Below are 23,013 nucleotides of genomic sequence, written 5' to 3'. Positions count from 1 at the left end.
AGGATTGTTGAATGCATAAGGGGGATGCTACCTTGGGCAAGAAAGAGGGATTTAACTTGAGGGACACACTGTCTTTGTGAAAGGTCAAATAAGGAGGATTAGAACAGAGAGCCTGAAGCTCTGAGACCCGCTTGGCAGAGGTTATTGCCACCAAAAAGGCGGTTTTCCAAGATAGAAATTTTATATCACAAGTAGCTGCTGGTTCAAAGGGGCGGGCAGTTAAAGAAGCTAGAACCATATTCAGGTCTCAAAGGGGCACAGGATGGGCTATTTGGGGGCCGAAGGAGCCACGCTCCTTTAAGGAAAGATTTGCAAAGCCTGTTTGCCATTAAGGAAGGCTCAAAGAAGACATGAAAATTAGAGATAGCCGCCAGTTGGACTTTAATTGTGGAAACTGAAGAGCCCAAATAAAACAAAGAAGCCAGGAATTCTAAAACCTGAGGTACTGGAGCGGTAAGGGGATCTATACCTCGTTGCTGGGCCCAAAGAGCAAACCTCTTCCACTTGCTGGAATACAGTTTAATAGTGAATGGTTTGTGAGAAGAGGACAAAATGTGGATGACGTCTGGAGAAAGAGTTATCTCTGACTAAGGTTGGAAGTGGAGTAACCAAGCGGCCAACCTCAAGGACCTGAGGGATGGGTGAGACTGTCCCAACTGATGAGTCAACAGGTTGGGCACCAGGTCCAGAAACCATGGGCCCTCCACCACATACCTCAGAAGGAAGGGGAACCAAACCTGACGAGGCCAGTGTGGAGCGATCAAAATCATGTTGCTTCCTAGATAAATCGCCTATCACCTTCGGGAGAAAGGGAACCGGAGGGAAGGCGTAAAGTAGACCGGGGGGCCAACTGTGAGCTAGAGTGTCCCTGGGAATCTGCCCCTGAGAGGGAGTCAGAGTGAAGAACTCCCTGCATTTCGCATTGTGAGGGCTGGCGAACAAGTCGCAACAAGGGAGGCCCCACTTGGCGAAGATGTTTGTAGCCACCCTGTCGTTGAGGGACCACTCGTGGGGCAACAGGAGAATCCTGCTCAGCCTGTCTGCAAACACAATGGATTTCCCCGGGATGTGCGTTGCCACTAGGAAACGCTGGGTAGAAATCACCCAATGCCACACTCTCATGGCCTCTCGGCAAAGAGGATAGGACCTGGTTCCGCCTTGCTTGTTTATGTACCAGACTATCGACATGTTGTCGGATAGGATCGCAACAGTACCCCGGGGAAGAGCATGATGAAGTTGCTTGGAACACAAGTAGCACCGCTCTCATTTCCAGGATATTGATATGTAAGTGCGTTTCGTGAGACTGCCACGTGCCTTGGACAGACCTGTCCAGATAATGACCCCCCCACCCTATCTGGGAGGCGTCCGTGGTCACCATGGTGACAGGAGGCTGAAGGGCAAAGGGTCGCCCCTGGTCCAGGTTGGACCGAAGCAGCCACCAACGTAGGTCCCGACGGCAAATTTCCGTAATCAGGACCAAATGGTTCAAGGGAAGTTCCTGAAAGGACCATTGAACCGACAGTAGCCATTGCAGCACCCGCATGTGCAGCCTGGCTAAGGGGACTAGAAGAACAGTCGAGGCCATCGTGCCCAATAACTGCAGAATCAGTCTGGCCTGAACTCGTGATCTGGGTAACAAGGTTTGAACATGAGACTGCAGGACCTGAATCCTTTCTACCGGCAAGAATGCCCGCATTCTTCTTGTGTCTAACTCTGCGCCTATAAAGGTAATACGCTGAGACGGCTGCAGCACAGATTTTCCCCAATTGAACGTGATTCCTAGTGAATGACCCAAACTGACTGTGGTCATAAGCGCCCGAACTAATAGTTGCTTGGAGGTGGCAGTTAAGGAGCCAGTCGTCTAGATAGGGAAACACTTGGAATCCTAGACTTCTCAAGTGAGCTGTCACTACTGCCAGACACTTGGTGAACACCCTGGGGGCTGTGGTGAGACCAAAGGGCAGTGCTCGGAACTGGAAATGACTGGCTCCCAGGCGGAAGCGTAAATGACTCCTGGACTCTTGACTTATCAGAATGTGGTAGTAAGCGTCCTTGAGATCTATGCAGCACATCCAGAAATCCTTCTCCAATAACGGGAGAATGGACTGAAGGGTGACCATTCGGAATTTGGATTTTTTTACAAAGCGATTCAATGATCTGAGGTCCAAAATGGGCTTTAAGTCCCCTGTCTTTTTTGGCAACAAAAATAGTCTTGAGTAAGTTCCTGGTCCGATCTGGTCGGCGGGGACAGGCTGGATGACTCCTTTTCTTAGCAGCTTTGAAACCTCGTCCGCTGCTTGATCCCGCTGACTGGGTGGCACATTCGGGATTTTCCTGATAGGAAGAGGGGGGATCTTGATGAAAGTGATGAGATAGCTTCCGGTTATGATTCGGAGCACCCACTGATCCTTGGTGATAGATTCCCAAGCCTGCGGGTGTTCCGCAAAACGATCCCCGACTGGCTCCGGAGATGCGCAGTCGGGCCACGTCTCAGGGACGGGGAGCGTAGGATGGACCATGAAAGGAATCGCGGTCTCCAGAGTTACGGGGGCCTCTGCCGCCTCTGGGGCAGCGTCTTCCTGAATCCCCCCCCCACGCCTCTAGAGGGGGGATCACTCGGTGGAGTAGGGAAAGACCTTTGAGATTTCCTGAACCACATTTTCCCTCCTCTCTGGGCCTTGGGGTAAGGTCTAGAGGGAGCGGAAAAACGGGCCCCCACGGCAGTCAAGGTCTTGCCCTCCTGCTCGCACCGAGTCCGTGTGTCCTTCACCTTGGGTCCAAACAGGGAGGACCCATCAAAGGGGGCGTCGGTGAAGGAAGACTTAAAAGCCTTCGCAAAGGGACACAAGCGTAACCAGGCGTGTCTTCTAAGAGCCACGCCTGTTCCCGCTGCTCTACTCACCCCTTCGGCCGCATATGAGATGAGCCTCATGGACGAGTTGACTATCGAAGATAGGGTAGTCATCTGGGCGCCAACAGTTTGGGCTAACGCCTCAGGAAGATTACCCATAAGAGACTCACCTAACTCTTTGAGGAGGTCCCTTTGGAGCCTGGTAAAATGACAAAGGTAATTCAGCGACCACAGGGTAAAGGCCGCTGAAGAAAGTGTACGCTTCCCGTACCTACCCATGCTCCTGGAATCCTTATTAGGAGGGTGAATAGATGTTGAAGCCTCTGCCACGTCTTGCTGAGTGGCAGATGCCACCACCATCGCATCTACTGCAACTCCTTTAGTCAAAAATTCCTTTTGAGGAGGGGCTGAGAGAAACTTGTTAGGCCTGGCGGGCACCGGTTCCACAGAGTCATGGTGTTCCCACATCCTTCGAGAAACTAAATCTAGTAATTCATCGAAGGGTGGAGACACCCAGGAGGTGGAGGGCTGGGCCCCAAAAGCCTTGAGGAAGACCGACTCCTCCGAGGAAGGGGTTTTGGACTGCCAATCGCCTCTCTGTCTCAGGATCTCGAGGATATCTGAGAATGAGACGTCATCCTAGGACGATTTTGGGGACCCTTCCGCATCATCGAGGTCAGTATCTGATGTGATAGACTCATCCTGGGAGTCAATGTGCTTCCTCTTGCACAATTTTTTTCTTGGAGGTTCATCTGAAGTGGATTCAGAAGGACCTCCCGGGAGAAGGGAACCCCCCCAAGGGGGTATCCTCAGGCCCTGGGGCCCCACTGTCATGGGAATGAAGCACACCAGAAGCACCAGTTCCCAAGTCTAGGGACGGTGAGGTAGAGACTTGCTGAGCCGGCAAGTACATGGCCAGCGCACTCCTCATGGCCTCAAAAGCAGGACCTCCAGACTCTACGGAGGACACCGGCTGAGAGACCACGACTGTACCGGGAATCCCTGCGGCCGACGCTCCGAGGGGAAGACTAGGCACCGAAGCTACCAGTTCCAAAGTGTTCCTCTCGGCCCCGACCGAGGAAGTCCCGGTACCGAACCCTGACGCCGAGGACAGGGTAGGAATGATGGTCGGAACAGAGAAGCTCCGAGGGAGTCTCGGTTCCGACTGGACAACTCTGCTCCGCTCTACCATCACCGACTCCAATGGCTCCGAGGAGGTTGGAGGAGGAATCGGATGCGTCGAAGTGGGGACCGGCTCCGGAGCAGAGTGGGCTGGAGCAGAGACCATTTTTGCAAAAACCGGGGACTGGAAAAGCCTCTGGATAACTCTGTCCAAATCTGAGTCTGACAACCTGGAGGATTTAGAGGAAATAGATGGGGGCCGAGATGACTTCTCTCTTGGCTCCGATAGACCAGGGGACCGGCTCCGAAACTGCTCTAACACCATCGTCACCGGATCCGGAACCGTATGAATAAGCATCGGCGCTGAAGGGGACTTCGGGGCCAGGGGGGGAGAGTCTGAGCTGCACACCTCCAACGGCTCCGAGACCAAAGGAGCTGAAGCAGGTGATTCGCCTCTCGATCCCCCAACCTGCGGCTCCGACACCAATGGAGCCGAGGAAAGAGGTATCGAGGCAGACCCTTCCACCCGAGGCTCCGAAGCCATTGGAGCCAAGGAAGAAGAGGTCGACCTATGCTTCTTGGAAGTCGGTTCCGACGGACTGGTCGGAGCAGACGACCTTTTCTTTTTAGAAGCTGGAGAGGAAGGAGAAGCCAAAGCTTCCTCAAAGGAGGGCTTAAGGCCCTTAAGGATCAATTTATTTTTACGTTCTTGAAGGACCCTAGAGGAAAAAAGCATGACAAACACTACATGTTTCCTGCAAATGTTTCGGTCCTAAACAATATACGCAAACAGCATGGCTATCAGTAATAGACATCTTGTAGTTGCACTTGGTGCACTTTTTAAAACCAGACTTCTGCTCTTTTGACATCCTATCACACAACTATTTACCACGAAAAGTAACCTTAAAGTAAGGCATGAGCCCTTGACTCAAAAACGGGACTGGCCCGAGATACAGAACTCAAAAACGGGCAAAAGCCCTCTAACTAAAAACAGGCTTAGCCCAATAAAGCAGGATGTACAGTAGGGCGAAAAACAAACCTAAAAGTAGACAAAATTAACCCACTGACTCACAAATAAGGGCAAGGGCCCTCTAACTTAAACAGGCCTTGCCCAGTAAGTAGAGAAAATACCAATCTCACTGAAAAAAGGTTCACACACACACGTAAAGCTGTTAAAACAGCTGTTTGTTAAATTAGTGAAGAAAACCCTAGGTCAAAAGACCAAAAAGTAACAAAAAACCACTTGGCTCCAGCCAAGTCGAGACCACGTCTAGCTTGAAAAGCGGCAAACGAGATCTGGGGAAGCAGGCGTGGTGCATTCTGGGATAAGGGGTAGCCCAGACAATTAGAGACTTCATTCTACTATATAGTGGCAGAGTCGGAGCCGATGGATCGGCTCCAAACCCATCAGTTATGAATGTAGGCGAGATAGGATCCCATTACATCTTGGACTTTTGCACATGGGTGTTCAATTGACAGATCCAATATGGGTCTCAGGTCTCCTGTCCTTTTCAGCACCAAAAAGAATCTGGAGTAAGTCCCTAATCTGATCTGGTCTGAGGGGACATGTTGGGTGGCTCCTTTTTCTAGCAGCTTTGAAACTTCTGAAGCTGCGTAATCCCTTTGACTGGGTAGAACATCCCGGATTTTCTTGATTGGAGGGGGATTTGACGAGAAGGGGATGACATATCCTCCGGAAATTATTCATAGAACCCACTGGTCCTGGGTGACGTCTTACCAGGCCTCCGGCTATAATGAGATTCGACCCCCGACTGGCTCCGGAAACGCATAGTCATGCCTCCCATCAGAAGCGGCGGTAGGGAGAACCACAAAAGGAATCGCGGTCTCCTGAGTTGCAGGGGCCTCCACTGCCCCTAGGGTGGCATCTCCCTGAATAACCACCCCCTCCCCTGCCTCTGGAGGGGGCTCACCTTGTGCACAGGGAAATAAACTCTGATTTCTTGAACCACATTTTGCCACCCCTCTGGGCCTTAGGACAAGGCCTAGAGGGAAGGGAAAAACAGACTCCTACTGCAGACAGAGTTTTTCCCTCCTGCTCGCACCTGGCGAGTGTGTCTTTCACTGGTTCCGAACAAAGAGGAACCATCAAAAGCGGCAAAGGTGAATGAAGACTTTAAGGCCTCTGCGAAATGACAAAGGTGCATCTAGGCCTGCCTCCCAAGAGCAACTCCTGAACTTGCTGCCCTACTTGCTCCTTCGGCTGCATAGGAGATTAGCCTCATGGAGGAGTTTGCAATGGAGCTGAGGGTAGACATGTGAGCGTTGACCGTCTGGGGCCACCGCCTCAGAAACGTTAACTGTGAGAGTATCTCCAAGCTCCTTGAGGAGATCTCTCTGGAGCCGTGTAAAGTGTGATAAATAATTCAGTGTCCGTAAGGTAAAGGTCGCTGAAGAAAAAGTACGCTTCCAGTACAGGTCCATGGTCCTAGACTCCTTGTTAGGGGGATGGACGGTGGAAGAAGTCTCGGTTAATTCCTTCCGAGTGGCAGCTGCCACTACCATGGCATCCACAGGGACTCCCTTGGACAGAAATTCCTGATCAGGAGGAGCAGACAAAAATGTATTGGGTCTCCTGAGGACTGGTTCCACAGAGTCAGGAGTTTCTCACACCCTTTGACAAACCAAATCCAGAAGCTCGAAGGGTGGAGATACCCAGGAGGTGGAGGGCTGAGCACCAAAGGCCTTCAGGAAGACAGACTCCTCCTCGGAGGGGGCTTAGGATGGCCAGTCACCTCTGTTTCAAAATCTCTAGGATGTCAGAGAAAGAAACATCCTCAGAGGATGACTTAGGGGACCCGTCAGATTCCTCGAGGTCGGTGTCTGACAGGAGATACTCATCCTGGGAATCTATGTGCTTTCTCTTGCACGTCTTCTTTCTAGGTGGCTCCTCAGGCAAAAACTGAGGGCCCTCAGAAATGTGGGGACCACTCATGGGGGTATCCCGAGGCCTTGGGGCTCCGCTGTCTAGAGATAGATGGTGATCAGAGACCTGCACCGGTGTAGTAGGGGACAGAATGACTGACCCGATTGATGCCGCTGACGTCCTGGCCAGCTCGCTCGGCATGACATCGAAGGCTGGTCCTTCAGAGTCCGAAGAACGACCGGCCTCCGAAGCCACGACAGGAGTCAAACTTCCCTGCGCTGAAGCACCGAGAGGGAGACTAGGAGCAGTGAGGTGTCCCGAAGCCTCTCCCTCGGGTCCAACCGAAGAATCCGAGTCCTGAACCCCGTGGACGGCACCAACGGGGACGGAGCAGACGTCAGCACCGATAAGCCAGGAGGGGCTGTCGGAACCGACCTAGAGACATCACATGGAGCCGAGCACTCCAGCTCCAAAAGCTGAGATGTGCTCGGAGGAGGAACTATTGAAGCAGGTTGAGGGACTGGCTCCGGAGCAGATTGGGTCAGAGCAGAGAACAATTTTGCCAGAACCGGTGACTGAAGGAGTCTCTGCACCACTCTATCGACGTCAACATCAGATAAGGTCCTGGAAGATTTGGAGGATAGAGAAGGAGATAGAGACCTCCTCTCTGAAGGGGACATGCAAGGAGGGGATAGTGGCCTAATGCTAGGCGATCGGCTCCGAACAGGTTCCAAGAAGATTGGAGCCAAAGCAGGTTCCATAACAACTGACACTTCCTGCGGCTCCGAGGACAATGGAGCAGAGGATGTCAAAGCAGACTTTGCTGTTTTCTCTGGTGGCTCCGAGGAGACTGATGGAGCCGAAGATCTCTTTTAATTTAGAGGATTTTGCCTCAGTGCTGGAAGCACTCTCCAGACCCTCCTCAAAGGAGGGTTTCAGAAGTCCCTTCAAAATCAATTTATTCTTCCTTTCCTGAAGAACTCGCACACTAACGGTATGACAGAAGCTGCACGACTCCTGGAGATGAATTCCTCCCAGACAATACACAGAGTGCCCATCGGTAATGGACATTTTATAACTGCACGTAGAGCATTTCTTGAAGCCCGAGGGCTTGTGCTCCTTAGTATCTTTGGACATAGTTAACCAACAATTAACCACTGAATAAATGGACCAACGGTCAAACAGTCACAAGGTGGGAAAGCCTACAACAAACAGAATACCACAAGATCTCTAAGTTAAACGATCCTTAGACACAAACACAAGTGGCAGAAGAACTAATACCTCTAATTTAAACAGTTTTTAGTCCCGGTAAACTTTTATGACACAAGGAAAGCAAGGGGACAGACTAGGTCCTCTAACTGAAAACGGGCCTAGCCCGTTGGAAACAGCTAGTGGGATACCACAGAAAAAACGATCAAACACACAACTTTTCCACAAGACAAGAACACACAATAGCTATTAAAAATAGCTTTTTTTTTTTTTTTTTTTTTTTTTAAAGAAAAAGGGTACTTGGCCACAGCCAAGAGCGAGACCACGTCCGAGCTACACGAGCGGCAAACGAGATCTGGAGATAGAGAGCAGTGCAGCATGGGATAACATCGTAGCCCAGCCAATAGAAAGACAGAGCTAAAAAAAGTTTGGCCAAGTCTGAGCAGACATTCGGCTCCGAACCCACTGGTAAGAATGTAGGCAAGATTGGACTACATAACATCCTGTGTTTCTATACTAAATCCTTCACTTTGCAAATATTCCTTAAGTTTAGCTCCTATTTGTTTAACTTCTACTTTACTAATCTTCTGGTTTGCGTTTCCCCTTTATCTTACTTTTTGTATCGTGAAAGCTTCCATATTTATTTACTTATTTGACATTTGTTAACTAGGATAGTCCGACTGAGCTAGTGAGCTTTTTCACTGGAGGCCCAAGGAGAAAAGCTTCACAGAAAAAAATGCCTTTGCCTGTATTTCTCTTCAAATATCTTTGGATCTGCATTTTTGTATTAATTACTTTGGCTTTCACTTTTGCATAAATATGAGATCTCTCTTTCCCATAACCATGTCTATTTTTTATGTCTTTCAAAAAGCTCCAGGTTTTGTTCTTTATATTTTTTGTACTTCCTCAGTTGCTTCTTTTTCCAAACAGCCTAAAGTTTCTTTGTCTATATGTTTTTCTTGTATCCGTTGTAGTAATTAATACAAATTTGCATTTGAAGTTTTTGATAATTTTTGTTGTGCAAGTAATTTTCTTTTCTCTAATTTCGCTCAATCTTTTTGAATATCTTCTATTTGGAAATTCTGGGCTTGTTGCATAATAGTAACAATATATAATTTCCACTCTAATCATCTTTATAGCCCTTTACTGGCCCATCAGTTTTTGTAGACTACTACTACATTCTACAAGGGGGCACCCCACCCCCCCAGCCTTGCCTAGCCTAATTGTAGGAATGTTTCTTGGTCTTAAAGATTCCCATACCGGCTGCGGTGGTGCAGCTGTTAGCACTGTCGCCTCACAGCAAGAGGTTCTCCCGTTAGATTCTCGGCTGGAGCACCTTTTGTGTAGAGTCTACATGTCCTCCCCACGGTTGAGTGACGTTAAAGACACGCAGGTAGGTACATGAATGGGTGGGCCTTCTTTGAAGGTTGGGCATTGGGCTGGCAACTTGGCACAATAAAAATCCACTGTCAATCATTAGCGGACCGGAGTTCCACTGTAGTGACCCCTAAACGGGAAAAGCCAAATACATTACTTTTTTCTTGGTCTTAGATTCCTACACTGTCATTTTTTTCCAGTCCTGGAACCAATGCGCATACGAGGATCGGGCACTTTTTTAATCCTGGGACTTTTGCACTCAGTTGTCTATTTTTATTTTTTACCCTATTTCTGTCGATGATGTATGCTATATAAAATACAGTATATGTATCACGGCTATACCCAGTAAAGTGTAGCTTATTTAAAAAAGAGAAGCACACTCCTAACCAGTATCCTACCTTTTCCTACATTTCACTATAGCTGATTTTGGTTAGTTTGTATTCCTGAATTCCAACATGTTCTTGTTTCACAGATTTTTGAGGAAAGCAATTTCATGCATTTGCAACTCACGAGAAGAAATCCACATAGCAGGTTACTGGGTAAATGATCCAGGGGCCTTTTTAAGCCTAGCCATTCACGACCCAATTTTCTCAATTATCAGTGCCCAGGACTAGAACAACTTTGGTATATGCCTGTGCCTTATAGCATCTACAAGCCGCTTCTATGCATAAAGGCTACAGGTGACAAGTAGGGGTGAATTTATGATTTCCCATGCATTGGTCCAAATGTCATTTGAATAGGTTTTGAGAAGAGCTCTGTTTGAGATAAATGGCGAGTTTGTCCTGTTTCTCTAACATATTTTATGCTATAGACGAGGTTCAGATCATTAGGTCAGGTAATTCTTGTGCTGCTTGTTTTGTGAATGTGTAGGAAGATTCACCAGGGCTGGATCAGAGAATGCCTAGTAGGTTAAGCATAGATTACCCCATAGTAGTTTATGGGAGACTGAATACAGGGGCAAGACTTTGAGGTGGTCCACATAGGGCATGTTATTTAAACCCTGTACTCTTAACGAGGAATCTCTCTGGCTGCTATAGTAGTTTCAAATGCCTGGTCACGTACATGCCAAAGAATGCATTGTACTCAATTATTGATTTGATGACAGTCGAGCATAGTGGGACTATGATCTCCCCAGATCTGGATGCCATGCCATAGCTTATCTGCACCACACACAAACTCTCTCACCCCTATGGGCACATGTTGATCAAAATTCAGGTTACTATCAACCTGAGCCCTCAAGTACCTTATCCCAGGGTTTAACTGACTCACTGACAGAACCCACACTGTGAAGGTTGCAGATGCCAAATCTGACCTCAAGGCAGTGACAAGTGGAGTACCACAGGGTTCAGTCCTGGGACCTCTCCTGTTTGGTATCTACTTCTCTGAAGTACAGGCTAAAACAGAAGGCCTCTTACTAACGAAGTTCGCAGATGACTGCAAACTAGGAGCCATAGTCAAGTCCCCAAATGATGTGGACAGTCTGCAGAAGGGCCTCGCTGAGACAGATGCCAGGTGCCAGAGCAATGGCCTCAAGCTAAATGCCAAAAAGTGCAGTGTCATCCCCTTTGGCAAAAACTCTGTACCCATGAACTACCACATAGGCAGCAATCTACTTAACACCGAATGTGTGATAAGAGACCTTGGGGCCCAGGCGGACAGTAGTCTCTCCTTTGATAGTCACATCGCCACAGCACTCAGGAAGTCCTTCTACGTGGCACATCTCATCATAAAAGGGTTCTCATCCAGAAAAAAAAAAAAGCGGTCATTGTTCCCCTCTACTCGATATTCATTAGACCCATTATAGAGTAAAACGCCCCTTTTGGAATGTACTTCACAAGACATCTGCAGCAGCTGGAAAGGCCACAGAAGTACCTCAAAGAGGATTACTGGCCTCAAACAAATGCCCTACACTGACCGCCTCAACAAACTCCAGCTTTACTCCGTAGCATATCGCCTACTCAGAGGTGATCTCTGCCTAACATATAAAGTTATGTCAAACCCAGAGCTGCTGGACATGCTACACCTAAAGAAATCCCAATCCCTCCGAGCTACAAGCTCTAGTGACCTAAACCTTGTCACCACAATAAAGAGGACATGCTGGAGGGATAGATTCCTGTCCCAGAGACTTCCCATACTAACAGGCTACCCATCTATGTCAAGCAAAGTTCTTCATTAGCACTCAAAGAAAAATCTTGATGAGTGGATGGGAAATAGGAAATACACCCCGGAGATCACTTCTGTGTCTCTGCTCAGTGGCAGAGGAAACGTACTTTCTTGGGTGGCGTAAGCCAGGGAACCTTGTTGGCTAGGCTTACGTAGGCCCTTGAGTCGATAGCCTAGTACCTACCTATGAAAGTGTTATCAATGTTGAAATTTGTGGGGGTGGTTATATTCCCATAAGGTATAAATATGCATTTTTTTGCATCAAGTTTTGGGCAATCAAACAAATCTTTTAGGGGAAAATATAAACGATAAATGTACGATAAGCTGGTTGCATAAGTGTGCACACCCTTATACTAATACTTTGTTGAAGCACCTTTTGATATAATTACAGCATTCAGTCTTCTTGGGTACAAACCTGCCATTAATTAAAGAGACACTGGTTAACCCCAAATAAAGTTCAGCTGTCCTAGTAGGATTTTCCTGACATTTACTCAGTTGCCTGCTACAGCAAAAGTCATGGTTCGCAGAGAGCTTACAAAGCATCAAAGGGATCTCATTGTTGAAAGGTACCAGTCAGAAGGGTACAAAAAAAATTTCCACAGCATTGGATATACCATGGAACACAGTGAAGACAATCATCAAAAAGTGGAGAAAATATGGGACGACAGTGACATTTGCAAAGAACTGGACATCCCTCCAATATTGATGAACAGACAAGATGAAAACTGGTCAGGAAGGCTGCCAAGAGACCTACTACAACACTGCAGGAGCTACAGCAATTTCTGGCAAGTACTGGTTGTGTACTACATGTGACAACAATCTACTGCATTTTCCATATGTCTGGATTATGAGATAGGGTTGCAAGACGGAAGCCTTTTCTTACACAGAAAAACATCCAGGCCCAGCTAAACTTTGAAAAACAATGCATCGTCTCCCAAAAGCATGCAGGAAAATGTTATGGTCTGATGAGGCCAAGGCTGAACATTTTGGCCACAATTCCAAAAGGTACCTTTGGCGCAAAAACACTTTGCATAACCAAAAGAACACCATCCCCATGGTGAAGCATGGTGGTGGCAGTATCATACTTTGGGGTTGCTTTTCTTGAGATGAAACTAGAGCTTTAGTCAAGGTGGAGGGAATTATGAACATTTCCCAATACCAGTCACTTTTGGCCCAAAACCTTCAGGCGTCTGCTAGAAAGTTGAAGATGAAGAGGAATTTCACCTTTCAACATGACAATGACCACCCAAGCATCCATCCAAATCAACATGACAATGACCACCCAAGCATCCATTCAAATCAACAAAAGGATGGCTTCACCAGAAGAAAATTAAAGTTTTGGAATGGCCCAGCCACAGCCTAGACCTAAATCCAATAGAAAATCTATGGGGTGATCTGAAGAGGGCTGTGCACAGGAGATGACCTCGCAATCTGACAGATTTGGAGTGCTTTTGCAAGGAAGAGTGGGCAAATATTGCCAAGTCAAGATGTGCCATGCTGACAGACTCCTACCAAAGGAGGACTGAATGCTGTAATTAAATCAAAAGGTGCTTCAACAAAGTATAAGTTTAAGGGTGTGCACACTTATGTAACCACCTTATTGTATGTTTTTTGTTTATATTTTCCCCCCAACGGATTTGATTGTTTTTCAATTGAATTGTAGAGGTTATAGGTCACATTAAAGGTTGGAAAAGTTTTGAAATGTATTGTGGTCTCATTTTTATATCACAAAAACCTGGCATTTTAACAGAGGTGTGTACACTTTTTATATCCACTGTACATAGATCGATAAATATATATAATGATTTTCTATTATGCACAATGTCTTTATACAAGTTTTTTCCAAAATCTTCTGGATCTTGTCTCACACTATGTTTAATTTCTGTCCACTTTTATTAGTTTGGTCTCCAAAGTTATAGCTGTAAGTTTGTTATCACTTCCATTTCTTGAATATGTTTATCTATCATCATGCTTGAATTCCATTTCTGCATTTTGCCAAACTGTTTGACATTCCTTCAGAAGGTGGTATAATACTTTATTCTATTTTCCATTTTCTGTTTGTATCTTGTACCATGGAGGTCAGATTGTGACTAAAGAGAGTCAGCCAGCCAGTCCACTTACATGGTTACCAAACTGAAATTAATATGTAAACAAAAACAGCTGAAAAATAGGAATAAATTAAATGATTTCATACAGAGATTAAGTTTAATTCATGGAACCTTAGAGAGTACAGTACAAATCTATTTGCTGTTTTACTCTTATTAAAATGCACAATTAAATGTTTGCTTACAGGTACCATGTAATCTTTGTACATTGTTGGTACTCTTACAGGACAGAAAACACAGTAGGTGGATATTCAGAAATTAAAAATAGCACACTGTGTAAAGCTAAATGTTGCAGTAAGTGTCATCATGCAGGCATACCTCTCAACCTCAGAGAAAGAAATCTGGACAAAGTCATAAATAATGGGGGACAAAGGCCCAAAAATCGGGACATTTTTTAAATACTGCTTTTACAAACTTAGAGAATTGATACAACTAACAGGTTTTGCAATAGCATGTATTTTCTGAAGGGTATAGAGTCTGAAACTCAAATGTGTCATTATTTTCTGACTTTAGTCCTCAATGATTTGTCAGAAATCCACAATGTTATGAGAAACAGACCAAAAGTACGAGGCAAAAATCTGGACATTCTGCACAAATCTGTATAGTTGAGAGGTACGCATGCAGGACATATCCAATTCAGATATATTTGTAGCACAGTCACGAGTATGAAAATGTGTTGTCATTAGTACATACTTTCATACGCAACATATTTGTGGGTGAACATGAAAATATTTTATTTTGGTATGTGTGAATGTGGATGTTAGCATCAACCATGTTTGTTAATAATAAGATGTATACATATTTGAATAAATTGCCTATATGCATGCATACACATAGGTGGATGCATGCACATTACTCAGGCAAAAAAGCATAAAGATTGGGATATATACATACAAGTCCCCTTCAGATGATCGAACTTTTAAAAGTTCGACTTTCATATGGCCGAGACCATATGACCGAACTTTTAAAAGTTCGAACATTCTTAACAGAGATCTCCATACAGCGCGGATCGGGAAGATTTCCCTTTTCTGTACTGTAGTGCGATCTCAGAGTTGGTATATTTAAAGAGCAGGGGGTGTGGGGGGTGCAGGGAGGCTTGCCTCCCTGCTAACAACGTTCAGGTAATTATTTAATTTAGTTTCAATTTTTTTTTCAGATGTTCAAACTTTAAAAGTTCAATCATATGGTCTCAGCCATATGAAAGTCGAACTTTTGAGTCTTTGATCATGTGAAGTAGACCCATACGAACACATATGTATGAATGTATGTGTATCTAATTATATAATGCGATACATATGTAAATATGGAGGTACAAACTGAGTCGCAAATCATGTTTTACATTTGCCATTACTATTTTAGATGATTTAGGTGTTGATAATGATGATCACCAATGAATTTGTGCAATGTTTTGTGTTTTAAACAAATTCAGTGATGATTATTCATCATATATATATATATATATATATATATATATATATATATATACACACACACACACACACACACACACACACACACACACACATAGAGCCTAGCCACAATATCTCATATTTTAAGTATCCAACGGCATGACTAATTTATAACTAGTTTTAGGCCCCTTTCAATGACAGCTTCAGGGGCCAGACCTGGGCTGTGGTTGTGATTGCTCATACATGCATCCAGGTTATGCTTAAAGAGGGTCACGGAACTACTTTGCTTTATAGCCAAAGGAAGTCTATTCTGTTATTGGGAGATTCTCTGAGATATAGTTATCTTGCCAGCAGGACTCATTTATGTTATGGTAGAAGATGAATTATCTTGAACAGGTGTTGGGAGGGTGGCCTAATGGTTAAGGTGTTTGCCTTATAAACACAAGGTGTAGGATTTGAGTCTCACAAGGGATAACTGGCTAGGCTTAAAATGGCTTGCAAGGGCAGTTAGATTCATAGATTAGTACTAGGCTATCTATGAACCTATTAACGATGTTGCTAGTTCTGTGGATGTGCAGCAAGTCGAAGTATATCCTTTGAGGCCATACAGATTAGGCAGAGAGTACCTCTCTAGAGTCTACAGGAAAACAGAAAAAAGACAAAGTGCTTTAAGGCTGTCTGGGTAGCTCAAGAAAGACGTACACTTAATTACTGTAATGAGGGAAAAAATGCAGCCTCTCAAGGTCATGTGCCTGGACAGGTACATACCAAAGAGGACATTATACTCTGTTAATCACCCCTGGTGATTAGGTAAAATGATTTCCTAACATTAGTGGATACATAACGACTAAGCAATAACTAATTGTCAGTGAAAGTGCTCAGGTCCCTAAAGACTGAGTCAGTTTAGGCTGAAGACACAGTGCTACTGCTGCATTTCTTGGCATGTAGTTTTAGGCTGTGGTCCAGGCACCACTTATTGCTGCATACTAGTCCCCATTAAAAATCTGGAACTCAGATGATGAGGTAGTGGCAACTCCAAACTTGTTCAGCTACAAATTCTTGATGTCAGCCTTAACACTGTAGAATTAAAGCAATGACAAGTGGTTCTGGAATTGATCACTGTGGGATATTACATGTAAATACTCTTTCTGAAGAGAGCAAGTCTCCCAAACAATAAAGTTGGCTACACCCATTAACCAGTTTGTTATCTAGCAGGTAACATGAGAGTTTACAATGACAGTAGTAACTTTGAAGTGTGCTTCTGAAACAGTTATGTGCATCAAATACATAGTTTCATCAAAAGACCTGCATTACCAGATATGTAGCATATCTGAAATTTATAGACATTCAAGAATTCCTAGAATTTCAAGTTTGTCAGTAACACAAATCGAGGCTGTTTTCAAACCACATGAATATAAACATGGATTATGTGTTACATATATACATACATTGAAAAATAGTTGCTATAACCTGTCAAAATATAGGGTTATCGACGACATTCAATTTTGGTTGCAGCACTTAATTTTTACTGTCTTAGTAAAAGTACCCCTGTAATTAACTACTATAACATACTAGGAATGGTACTGAAAAGTATATGGTGAAATGCATAGACTGCATTTGCTTCAGCTTTCAAATACTAATCAGTGTAAATTAACTGTACTTCAGCCAAACATTCAGGAAAGATGTGAAAGTTGAAAACATTTTACCATAATGAATGACAGAAAAAAGTGAGAAAAGAAATGCAGTAGGATGGAGTCACTATGAGAAAAACAGTTATGGTGTGATTTCTAAAGGACAAAATACAGCATCAGCTAATGAAAAATACTTTTAGAACAGTGATTAGATTCAGTTCCAAAGCTGCGTGACATTTTTAGAGAAAAGATGCAAAATATTTTAATCTTTTAGAATGTTTTTGCATTTGTTAATCAACATCTTTCTTTGCAGGGCACAACTGTCCAAAGCAATGCTGTGCTGTAAAATGAGGGAACATCTGTATGATTATAGAAGCGCACCTACATCAACACACAGTAACAAGCAACACTAATAATAGACCATATGAAAAATAATTACCAGTCTTGGTCTCTTTCGGCTTTCCTGGTTAGGGGTCGCCACAGCGGAAATTCGGTCTGCTAATGATTGGCAGTAGATTTTTACGTATTGGCTTGCCGAGCCTAACACACAACAGTCAGCGAAGGAACGTCCATTCACACGTCGCCACACAGAAGACGCTCTGAGAATCGAACGGGCAACGTCTAACTGTGAGGCGACAACAAAAATTAATTACCAGTGGAAAGGAAAAAGATTTGTAGCAACAAGCATGAAAAATTAGTATTGCCTAGCATTAAACAATCATTAGAAACAGTTTTGCAAAAAACAAGTACATAGTGAAGTAGCTATCACTTCATTGCTAACGAGGCTCCAGGTCTGTGTGTGACAAGACAGCATCTCTAGCAGAGTAAAATCTAGTCCTTCAGCAAATCTAATTGCTCATGAGTGGGTGGAGAATACAAAAGGACAAACTGCAACTGTAAGTTCTAAGCACTTCCTCTAACAACTCCCACTGACAGTTTCTGTAAACTGACCTGCAGTATGCTAAAAAGGCTCTTTCAAACCCTTGCCTCTAGGTGAACATGTGACATACCCAGTACTAAAATGTAAACTCCTCTAGCAAAATATCTGAGCTAGTGCCCCTTTAAGACAAGCAAGCAAATATACAGAAACAACTACCTTCAACTCAATATGAGATAAGTAAAAACCTGTGGGTGGGAGAAGGGCACTCATACCAAACTACCAGACTTGGTCACTAATGGTAACAATAAGGAGTAACCTACTCCTAATAAATTTCTTACTCTAAACCAGCAACAGCTTTTGAGAGAAGGAAAGCTGTAAGAGAAAAAGGCAAAAAAGAAAACTGCACTAAGCTGACAGCAGTTTCGTAAAGTCGGTCCTTCTCTGAAGAGTGGCAAATGAGATTTTAGGAAAATAAGGTAAGTTGAGCATTATGGGAGAGGAAGTGGAGCTTTGGAGATGAAGATTCTGAAGTGCCAGCTTTGGATTCGATTCAGATCTGATAAGCCACATGTTGAAGATAACGGAAAAGACATCGCATCTAAAGATGCCATGGATCACTTAACAGTTTTATTCATGCATCCTTGGCATGAGATGTAATGCGACTCTGAAGACAGACTGTTCTTCAAGGCTGACTAGAAGACAGACATCAGATAATTCCCATGATTTATAAATGCACCGTAGCAATGACCCTTATATGAATGGCAACTGGTTGAATTTTAACTCAGGGTTGCAAAATTTGCCAGTGTCTTAAATGTAACACTGCATCATCTAGCATTTTCATGTTATTTAAATACTTTTAATAAACATTACACACAATAACATTAACATACATTGCTCTTACCAGTCTAAGCGCTCTAGAGACTTCCTTTCTGATGTCTTCTACTAAGAATCCATAAATTCCTTCATCTTCATTTCCCCTTTGCCAAATACCACTTGCCATGAACTGGGAAAAAAACATAATGCAATCCAAAATCTGCTCAGTAGTGCCGAAGTAAAGGTGCACTGCATTAACTCTTAAGCACATTCAAGAGTATAATACAAAATTAATAAGGTGTTCAACTCGAAGGTTATAAAGTACTGAGAAATCCCATATCTGCAAGTTCATCTCAGCTTATTAGGAAATGTGACAGTCATCCTTACTGCATTATCTATAAACTTCAATAAAAGCTGTGGTTAACAACTTGCAGTATTAAAGATGGAATTCCTGAACATCAAGTTACTGATAAAGTAAAACTGTCCAAGCTCACTCACTATGACAATAAATGTTTGAGTAATATGATCACTGCTATAGTACGTTTACTTCCTACGAAAATAAATCTGGAAGAGATGTCCTTTTACAGTTCACTTCCACAGCTTTTGGAGTATCCTCTCAATGGGACTGGACTCTTTGGTAGCCCAGTATTCCATGCCAAAACATGACAAAGGGAAGTGTCTACTACAGCAATGACAGTCCTACTCTAAAATCTACTATCACGATGCTGAATGTACTCGCACAACCATACTATGTCTGAAGGATTTTTTTGTTTTCTTTTTACAAATCACCAAGCCATTAAACTGGGGTGAATCTGCTAACATGGTATACCTGTACTTGGCCAAAGCCTTGGTACCATTCCTCACTTGGAGATCTTTGACAAGTTAATTAAATGCAAACCCTTATGTTACCTACCAGATAGCAAAATGGGTCACCAGCAGACCACAGTCTAAAGTGTTGCAGACACAAACTCAATTAAAAGAGTGGTTATCAGTGATAACTCCAGGGATCAGTCCTAGGAATGCTCCCCTTTGGTATCTACCTCTCACCTTACAGCAGACACCAAAGGCCTGTAGCTGACCAAGTTTGACAACTGCAAATTTTGAGACTTAAAATGCTCTAGATGACCTTCATATTCCGAGGGAAGGGCCAAACTCATGCTAACAAGTGGTGTTTGGAACCAGCTTCAAGCTAAATGCCAAAAAAAAATAAAAAATACAGCACTGTGTTCTTTGGCAAACATGGATACTCCTGCTCCTACCACAAACACTAAATTCCTCTAAAAATCAACTGTCATTACTAACTTGGGCACCTTCACTGGCTGAACTATTCTGTATCCACCATATGGCCGCTTGTTAGGAAATCCTTTTATTTAGACAAACTAAACACATCTTCCAGATTCAGAGAAATCATCCTCCTCTACTTCTCCTTTATCAGACTGTTAATACAATAAAATGACCCTTTGATATATACTTGGCTAGGAGTATGACCCACTTTGAGAGACTGCAGTGTTTTCTTACCCATAAAGAAAAAAGTTACCCTGATCACTTTAATGTGACTCTTCCCCTTCTTACAAACTACTGAAAAAAGACATCTACCTTCTCCCAGAGCCTTGAAAGAGAGGACCCTTTACAATATCCTACATGTTCGCAAAGCTAATACTCATCTGAACACATCCAAGACCTAAGCTTCCACCACAGCATAAATAGGACTTCTTGAGGAGACCGATGTCTTTCACAGAAAATACATCTTTTACAGAACAGACAGTCTTTAGAGGTAAAGTCTAACGTGGACAGCTGGATGGACAAGTGTAGGTACACTCTTGGTTTAGCCCCGTCCAACTCATATGAAAGGGGCCATAATTAGGTCAAGGTCTGGTATTAATTCATGTTTTGGTAAATGGCTGTAATTGTTGGCTAGGCTACAAATGGTCCACTGGATAAACAGTCTATCATGAACCCATGAAATCCAAAGTACCTGTTAATATCTGAGGTGCCTACATAACTTCAGCACATAAAACACCCCCCTCAATGTTTTGGGTACTGGACTAGACAAGTAGTTGTATGATCAAAGTGCCAATACACATACTTGGGTCATGAAGAAAGGGTTAATTCTAAGGCTCACCATGTTTCTGTGAAAAACCTGTGTGGACCTCTCCATCAAAAAGAGACTGAAGTTTGGCGATCCTACTATAATGAAGTAAAAGCCACCAAAAATAGTCATCCAAGAGAAGAATATGAGCAGCACTGAAGTTGAACTCAAATGGAGTGAAGTTAGGTTTTGAGCACAAAATTAAAGTACCATGCGGTGGCGTCAGTTTCCAAGGAGACAAGTGACCCCTTTAAATTAATTGCTTCAACATAATACGAGCAGACAAGGGAAAGTCCACAGGGAAGAATGCTGTAATGACTGAAATATACTTAATAGAGGCACAGAACAGAGCATGCTAGAAAAAGGTCCACCAGGTAAAATACTCTCCACAGCTACACCATATAAAGAATCTTTTTCATTTAGTAAAATTTTCTAAGTGCTAGGTTTTCAGCCCTTCTGCATAACAATTAGTAATATAACCGTAAATTTGTCTTTAATGTGTACCTGTCTGACAGCATCCAAACTGCTAATCTCAGCCTGTACAGGTTTTGTTGAACCACTGACCTTTCTTCCTGGGTTAGGAAGGTGTAAACTTGTGGGATTTGCAATGATCCTTCATGCAGATGGACAAAGCAGGGAGATTGACAGCTTGACAGTAGATGGACTACAGAAATAGTCTAGATTTGTCTACTGCTTTCTGTAATACTTACCAGAGGAATGTTGTCAAGGGTGTATAGTAGTGTCTTTGTCCTAAGTGAATACTCTGTAATGCGAGCAAGTCTGCCATCTATTGCAGGTGATCCCCAACAATTTCTTGGACCCTGGAAAAACTTTGGATCCAGTCTCCATTCATGGCTGCTGGAGTAAGACCTGCTCAGTTCATCTCACGCTGAATCTGAACCCATATCGCAAATTTATTTGCTCCAGAATCGGGGGAAAAGTCAAAATAATGGGAGAAAGGTCCAAAATCCTGGCAATTTTTATATATTGCTATAACTCAATTAAAAAGTTAACAGAGCAAGAGGTATTGTATCAACATGCATTTTCTGAACAAGATACACAATTCTAATGCCTGGGACTGCTGACTGATTAATCCTAGATGACTATAAAAAAAAGTTTTATGAGGGACAGGACAAGAACAGGAGGCAAAATCGGAGACAGTTGCAAACTACTTAGAAAGTACAGTTGTGTACACCTACCATAAATGTAGATGTTAGAGTGTCTTCACTGTTGCAGTCATAACTGTAGGGTTCTCCCCTGCCGGCAGGCAGCCCTCGGTCGGCCAGAATCCCAAAGTCTTGGTCCGGCGTCGGCTGTTCAACCATGCTCCCTGACGTCAGAGTGCCAGGAGTATAAAGCTGACAGCCGACGCCATCTTCACCAGTTTTTCTTACCCCAGATGTCAGGAGTCCCAAAATGAAACAAGGTCCCATAAGCTATGCAAATACACCTCAGAAGAATGGTGGGAAAAAGAAAATGCACAAAAGTAAAAATAAGAGGGGACAGGAGGGTGGGAAACCCAGACTGCAACAGTGAAGACACTCGAACATCTACATTTATGGTAGGTGTACACAACTGTACTATGTTCATCGTGTTTCACTGTTGGTCATAACTGTAGGGTAGAATCCCAAAGCTGAAAGAAAGGGAGGAGGTCATAAAGAAGAAGGGGCGGCTAAAAGGCCCTGCAAGACTGCAGAGGCAAAGCCTGCCCTAGACTTAGAGTAGAGTAGAGAGGTAAATTGTAGTGCTTTGAAAAAGTATGCACTGAACTCCAAGTTGCAGCTTCCAAAATGTCCTTGGTAGGAACTCCCCCTGAGGAAGGCCGCAGAAGTGGCAGCCGCTCTGGTGGAATGAGTCCGAATAGTACCTGGGATTTGCTTTCCATGGTGAGAATAACAAAATCTGATTCCATGAGCAATCCATTTAGAAATGGTCCATTTTGAAATGGCTTTACCTTGGGAACTTGAAGCATAAGAAACAAACAATTGTTCTGATTTTCTGATGTCCTTGGTTCTGTCCAGGTAAAAACGTAGTTGTCTGTGCACATCCAAGGAATGTAGGATCCTTTCCCCTTTATTTTGAGGAGTGGGGAAAAAGGTTGGCAAGTGGATAGTTTGATTTAAAGCCACTTTGGAAACTACCTTAGGCATGAAGGTAGGATTAGTCCTCAAAGATACCCTGTCTTGATGAAAAATAATATATGGTTCCACAGCCATAAGAGCTTGTAACTCTGAAACTCTCCTGGCAGAGGTAAGGGCTAACAGGATAGCTGTCTTCCAAGATAAAAATTTTATATCAGATGAGGCAGCAGGCTCAAAAGGAGGCAAGGTTAGTTTTTCCAAAACATAGTTGAGATCCCAAGCAGGAATGGGAGGAGATCTAGGAGGTCTTAAGTTCTTAGCTCCTCTGAGAAACGATCTCATGAGCTGGTGGGAAAATATGGGAGGGTCTGTATTATAATGAGCAGAAATAGCAGAGGC

At 43.9% G+C, this 23,013-nt stretch overlaps 1 protein-coding gene across 6 annotated transcripts in view; it reads right to left on the bottom strand.

Annotated features, from left to right (window-relative positions):
* Positions 1-23,013, bottom strand: part of G2E3 (G2/M-phase specific E3 ubiquitin protein ligase) — a 1,254,036-nt gene that overhangs the window by 1,032,023 nt on the left and 199,000 nt on the right. For all 6 annotated transcript variants that reach the window (XM_044073806.1, XM_044073803.1, XM_044073801.1 and 3 more), the window contains one exon: positions 18,533-18,634. In XM_044073806.1, coding sequence (XP_043929741.1) covers positions 18,533-18,634 — 102 coding nt within the window. The remainder of the gene's footprint in view (positions 1-18,532; positions 18,635-23,013) is intronic.

The sequence above is a fragment of the Protopterus annectens genome, chromosome 6.part0 (assembly GCF_019279795.1).
Source record: "Protopterus annectens isolate FY-2018-M chromosome 6.part0, PAN1.0, whole genome shotgun sequence".
In the NCBI taxonomy this organism is placed as follows: Eukaryota; Metazoa; Chordata; order Ceratodontiformes; family Protopteridae; genus Protopterus; species Protopterus annectens.
Note: the sequence above shows the minus strand (reverse complement) of the source record. Positions and strands in the feature narration are given on the sequence as shown.